This window comes from Vigna unguiculata, chromosome 8, assembly GCF_037176805.1.
Source record: "Vigna unguiculata cultivar grain cowpea cultivar isolate G323 ecotype 2 chromosome 8, ASM3717680v1, whole genome shotgun sequence".
NCBI lineage: Eukaryota > Viridiplantae > Streptophyta > Magnoliopsida > Fabales > Fabaceae > Vigna > Vigna unguiculata.
This window is the reverse complement of record NC_140799.1, coordinates 1,228,606-1,234,727: the sequence shown is the minus strand read 5'-3', so window position 1 is coordinate 1,234,727 and position 6,122 is coordinate 1,228,606. Positions and strand designations below refer to the sequence as shown.

General features: G+C 31.9%; 1 protein-coding gene across 1 annotated transcript; it reads left to right on the top strand.

Annotated features, from left to right (window-relative positions):
* Positions 1-720: 720 nt before the first annotated feature.
* LOC114192992 (inositol-pentakisphosphate 2-kinase-like) lies at positions 721-4,598 on the top strand. The gene is made up of 9 exons (XM_028082677.2): positions 721-918; positions 990-1,091; positions 1,205-1,420; positions 1,971-2,118; positions 2,447-2,487; positions 2,628-2,738; positions 2,918-3,514; positions 3,748-3,894; positions 4,255-4,598. Exons 2-9 carry the CDS (start codon positions 990-992, stop codon positions 4,297-4,299), a joined length of 1,407 nt encoding a protein of 468 aa, XP_027938478.1. The 5' UTR covers positions 721-918; the 3' UTR covers positions 4,300-4,598.
* Positions 4,599-6,122: the final 1,524 nt, after the last annotated feature.

Below are 6,122 nucleotides of genomic sequence, written 5' to 3'. Positions count from 1 at the left end.
ATTTTAATATGTTTTCCTATTATTTTTCAGTAAAAAAAAATACTATTTTTATACAATTTTCCTTTCATTAGTAATTTTATAACGTTACAAGTAATATCCATTTAATATTTGTTATATTAACACGAAACATTTTTTTTTCTCAAAATTGAGTATTTAATACTGGTAATTGTATAGCTAAGATACAATTACGGTCTATATTAATAGTATTATGATTCTCCATAACTTTTACCTAAATATCATTAATTTTCTCATTGATTAAAAAAAATTAAATATATTTTTTGTCACTTAACTTTAAATGAATATTTTAAAATTAGTTCATTTTAAAATTTTAAACCAATTTAGTTCTTCATCTTTCAAAATACGTGAATTTAATCATTTTAATCAAATTTTATTAAGTTTATTTGACATTTCAAACATGTTTCATAATAGTATTTGACTTAAAATTGAAATAAGAATATGTCAAATAGTATAAACAACTCAAATACAATCCTCCTACAATGTATATAAAACATCAAATAAACCTAATAAAATTTAAAAGAATTAAATTTACGTAATACGAAAGATAATAGACTAATTTAATCCAAAATTTTAAAATAGATTAATTTTAAAATTTATCGAAAATTAAGGAAAAAAATTCATTTAATCCGATATCGAGTAATTCGTTAATTATTTGTTTGTGAGCATCGACACGTAAAGCTCTAACAGAGAGACAGCATGTGATTCTTTTGCATAGTTGGTTATTATATTCCCCTTCTTACTGTTTAGAACAGAAACTAAGATAACATTAGCATTTTTTCTTTTCGAACAGAATCAAAGACAACATAATTTAGCATCTTTTAATGTCAAATTGGTTTTGTTCCTGTGGTTAGAACTTGGGAGTAGTGGCTGCATTCCAATTTTCTCCCTTTTGAAGAAAAGGTACTCTTTCTTCTTTGGATTGTGGTGTTAGTGTTTGATGAAATGCTTGACAAGATTTGATTGTGAAACAGATGGCACTCACTTTGAAAGAGGAGGATGCAGCTGATTGGGTTTACAGAGGAGAAGGAGCTGTTAATCTTGTGCTCGCTTACGCTGGATCCTCTCCTTCTTTTGTGTGTTCTTTATTTCTCTTTCTTTCTTTCTTTCTTTGTTATGCTTGTAGCAACTGAATTGTTTGCTTGGATGAACCCCAAACAAATTTTAATGTGCATTTTTGTGTGCGTAGATTGGGAAAGTGATCCGATTACGTAAGGCTCCGAAGAATGGATTGGAGGCAAAGGGTGTGAGTGTGAGGAATAGCATAGCTTTGACTCCTCAAGAACGTATCCTCTGGAAAGATGTGGATCAACTTATTTCCTCTTCTGACAAGGAAATTGTTGGTCAACTATATGTGGAGCATGTCATGAAGCCCTTACTTGGTTCCAATTATGTTGATGCTGGGGTATGTATGTATGTATGAATGTCAGTCAATGACTTTGCATTGTCTCTCTTCTAGATTTTTTGTCAGAAACCCATAATTGAAAGTTGTTTTATTGACTGGAAGTGTTAATTTTTATCACATGTGTTGGAGATCATTCCTTGACTAGTAATGTGACCACATTAGTATTTATGAGTGGGAGACAATTTTCACTTAATGAACTAGCTTTTGAGATGGACTTAGGTCTAAATCCTAGCTGTAACTAGGAAAGTGTGAACCATTGTTCTAATTACAACAACTAGAAAAGCTAATGATTGTCACAAATCACGGAAACGAATCAATTTTCATCATTATCATGTTTTCTAACTTAGGGTTTCCAAATCAGGTGCTGCCTAACGCACCATTTTAAGATGGTTATTGGTAGTCTCCATTCTGAACAATTTTGCTAAAGATGAAAATAGGTTTATTGAATTGATTTGATTTGATTTCTGGAATGAAGTGCCTAAGATGTTGAGTGAGAAAGTTGTTGATTGTGTTTCTGATCCTTGACCTATTACTCTTTGGTATTTGTTAGACGCACATCCTGGTGACCAGGGAATTCCTTGAGTTAGTTGAGAAGAATGTTACTGATCAACGTCCTGTGTGGCGAGTTGATGCTGCGCAGGTTGATACACATTGTGATTTTGGCCTTCTCATGTCCGATCATTCACTTTTTGCTCATGGTAATGATATGTGATCTTGCTTCTACCTGTTGACACTTTTCTGTTTTCCCTTTTAAATTAAATATCCAATATGTAGTAGCACTGTATCATACCTAGCTGAGATATTTTAAGAAAGTAGGTTTTAAGCTTAACCTCACAAACATTAAATCTAACTCAATAGCTTGTAAGATAAAGTCTGCACTCACCTATATACTACAATTTGGTTTGGTCATACCTTTAGTCAATTTGAGATTTCCAACATATATCATCAATTTCAAGTTTGAGAAGTCAGTACATAAACTTGACAGATTTTTGAAAGTTTTGTATTAAGCTTCTTGTTTCATTTCAGGAAGTCCAAGACCTAGCCCCTGCATATCTGTTGAGATAAAGGTATTGTCTCATTATTTTTCTCTCCTTAAATAATACCTTAGCTTATATTGAATATCTTCATCTCACCTTCATCCCTTTCCTCTCGGTCTTTGTCTTTTGCTTGTTTGTAACAATAACTTATATTTTATCTCAAAAAGTAGCCCAAATGTGGATTCCTTCCATTTTCAAGATTCATATCTGAAGGAAATGCTAGCAAAAGGAGAATAACACGATTTGAAATGCACCAAATACTGAAATTGCATCAAGGAGAGGTACATCTCACACGATTTTACATTTTATTTATCTAGTGGCTACATGGTTCATACTTCTTGTTTTCATAAGTTCTTGGCTCAGCTTTTAATTCTGTGTCTTTTGATTGACGTTATGACTGCCAATGTCAATTATTTTTAGCATTAAATCTGAACCAAAAATTCTTTGAATATGTATGCAGATATCACGGCTAAGTGAGTACAATCCCCTTGATCTATTCTCTGGATCTACGGAAAGAATTCAGAAAGCTATTAAAGGTCTCCTTATAACTCCTCAAAACAATTTCCGTGTATTTTTAAATGGCTCTCTCATACTTGGAGGTCTAGGAGGTGTTGCAAAAAATACAGATGTGTGTATTGCTCAAAAATTTGAAGATGAGCTTAAGTCGGTCATTGAAGTTGATGATGGTCTGTGCACAGAGAACTTACTTAATCTTGTTACTGAGGCTTTGCAAAAGTCAGGAGTTCTTGATAAGCTCCTGGAGGTTCAGAAGCTTGATAGTGTTGACATAGAAGGAGTCATTCATGCATATTATAACATTACTTCTGAACAGTGCATGGTGTGTAAGGAATTGAGTGAAGAACAGGCAAAAATATATGCCTCTTTGCATTCAGCTTCATTTGATGAAAGCTTGAGAATAGTAAAGGACTACCTGATAGCAGCAACTGCAAAAGACTGCAGTTTGATGTTGTGTTTTAGACCAAGGAATGAGGAGGATTCTGGATTGGTGTACAATAATGTATACCTTGAGTCAACTAAGCAGACCTTTGATTTTAAGGTAGGCAGAAATCTTTCATTGTTATTATTTGTTGGAATTTTGGGTGTATTGTACTCATTGCACTTATTTTTTGTTAAAGAGAAAGCAATACCAACATGCAAAAGTTTTCATCATGAATATCATAATCTGAATGATATGGTTCTTAATTATGGTTTCCTTTATATAAAAATGAGCTTTAGCTGTAATTCTATACATTGAACATCTGAGTTCATTTGCAATTTGATCTATATTAGGTGTATTTTATCGACCTTGATTTAAAACGCTTGAGTAAAGTGAGAGACTACTATGAATTAGATAAGAAGATAGTGAGCCGCTACAGACAAAAGATCAAAATGGATCGAGGAAGAAATGAAGTGACAGGCTTGAAGGCATGTAATGGTGTAAGTTAATATTTAATAGGTTCGATGGTGTTCTTCTCTTATTTCCAAAATGATGTAATATTATTCAAGATGAAGATAGAAACAGCTCGTGTTCTGCTTCATTACTCTTCTCGTTTGCTGTATTGCACTACAACTTTCAATTTTCTGTATATGTTGGGGCTGTCGATTCCTCTGTTTATGTATGTGTTTGTATTTTTATTTTTCTTCTACTCCCTGCATATGTTGCTTCCTGAAATATGATCTTCATATGAAAATAACCTTTTTCAAGAAAAACATATTTAGTGTTAGTGTTCTGCACAATATTTTGGTTTTTGGAAGCTTGTTTATTATCATGATAAATTCCCCTTATTATTTCCACAGCATCCTCTGCCTGCTACAGGGATTGCTGTAGTGGAGCAGTTGTAGCAGACCAAACAGGAGCAGTAATGATTCTAAAAAGTTCCTTTCAAGAGAGACAGTAAGATGTTTTGGAAAGATATTTCTGGGGTTTTAATTTTGGGGACTGAATTCTACAGACAAAATAATAGTGAAAATGATAAAGGCTTGGATTTAGAAGATGATTGATAATTCCAATTCAGGAAATTTGTAGTTGACTTTTGCTAGTGTTTAGTTGAATGTTTTGTTTTAGATACTCAGGACTTTTTACTGTTATGAATTATCAATGTAGTCATTTTTATTATCTACAAGGTTGATTTGGTAGTAAACTGGAACAAGAGAAACGACTTGAATCAGTTGAGTATATAATTCACCATAGTAATGTCTATCTCACACACCGCAATCAATTTCAAGCAATAAATATATAGTTTCACTTCTTTTTTATATTTATTAATTATTTTAATAATTGTTTTCATCAAAGGCTTTTAATTTGATATATTCCAGCGATTCTTGTGGAAAATAACCCAAAATAGATTTCACTTCAAATTTGGTTACAAGTTGTGTAAGAAATATTAGTTAGTAATCGGCATGTAAGTCTTAATTAGCTCAATTATAAATTAATTTTGAAGATAAGATTAAGAATAATGAATTCATTATGATCTTATTTAGTTCCAAAAACTTCGTCACCACAATTATATTATGGTTATGTTTGACAAGTCATTTTAGTTTTCTTATGCAAACAAGGAGAATAATATCATTTATACTAATTCTTGTGACACAATGATTTTTATTTCTTATTTTTTTTACATTATTCTTTCATTCACGCTTGTGTTTATTTTTAAGTTTTCTCCACCAACAGAAAATAATTTTTATAAATTAAAATTAGTTTGTAAAAAAAAATTCTTAAAAGTACTTACGGAGGAACTTATAAAACAAAGTATTTCAAATCACTTCTTTCATCCAAATTCGACTCCATAATGGTTACTAAAATACTGAGACAATGGTAAAAGATGAAGCAAAAAATTCTCCCAACTCATACTGCAGAGGACAATGAAAAAGCTCTGTTCATACTATTTCTACATGATTGTTTTTCTTCAAAAATTACACAGAAAAATAGTGAATGTAACAAAATATATTACAGCAGTTATAGAATATTCCATTTATCAGTAATTAATATAAATTTTGTAGTTAGATGAAGTAAATGATGGCATTGACAACCATATCGCATCCTTATTACGTTATTTTCAGACATGCATGTCACTGATTACCAACCACTGCCAGCATTGATAAAGTGACACTATATTTAATCTTCAACCAAACTTCTTGAGTAGAACATGGGGGAAAATGGTGCCATAAATTCATGAAAGCTTATTCAGGGAATAATAGATGGGAGATAAATAACACAGCAAAGTTTGATTCTTGTTTCTGTACCAGCTTGTTCCGGCATTGTGGCTAATTATAGACTCCACAATCATGTCCAAGGTTTATGTTTCATAAACTTCCACATGATAAAGTTATTTTTGTTATTTAATGTAACAAACAAATCTTAGGACCTATCACCTCGTAGAGTCCTATACTTAAAGTACTTTCAGCTGTTTTGTTTCACAATGGTGTAAGATTTATGTACTTTTTGTAAGGGAAAGTAATAACTTATCTTAAGTACTTGTGTGTTGCAGAAAACTGTGATGTCAGTAGAACTTCGGTGTTCAAAATGCAAGAGAAAGGTGATGAAGTTAATTGCAACGGTTGCAGGAATTAATTCCATTGTCCTAGACCCAGACAAAAACACAGTGACAGTAGTTGGTGAGGCTGATCCAGTAAGGATAATAAAGAATGTTAGAAAGTTCAGAAAA

Coding starts and splice junctions, on each gene's coding strand:
- LOC114192992 (XM_028082677.2), top strand. CDS start 990: ATGGCACTCACTTTGAAAGAGGAGGATGCAGCTGATTGGGTTTACAGA. Junction 3,515..3,747: donor AGCAGACCTTTGATTTTAAG/GTAGGCAGAAAT, acceptor GATCTATATTAG/GTGTATTTTATCGACCTTGA. Junction 3,895..4,254: donor GCTTGAAGGCATGTAATGGT/GTAAGTTAATAT, acceptor TTATTTCCACAG/CATCCTCTGCCTGCTACAGG.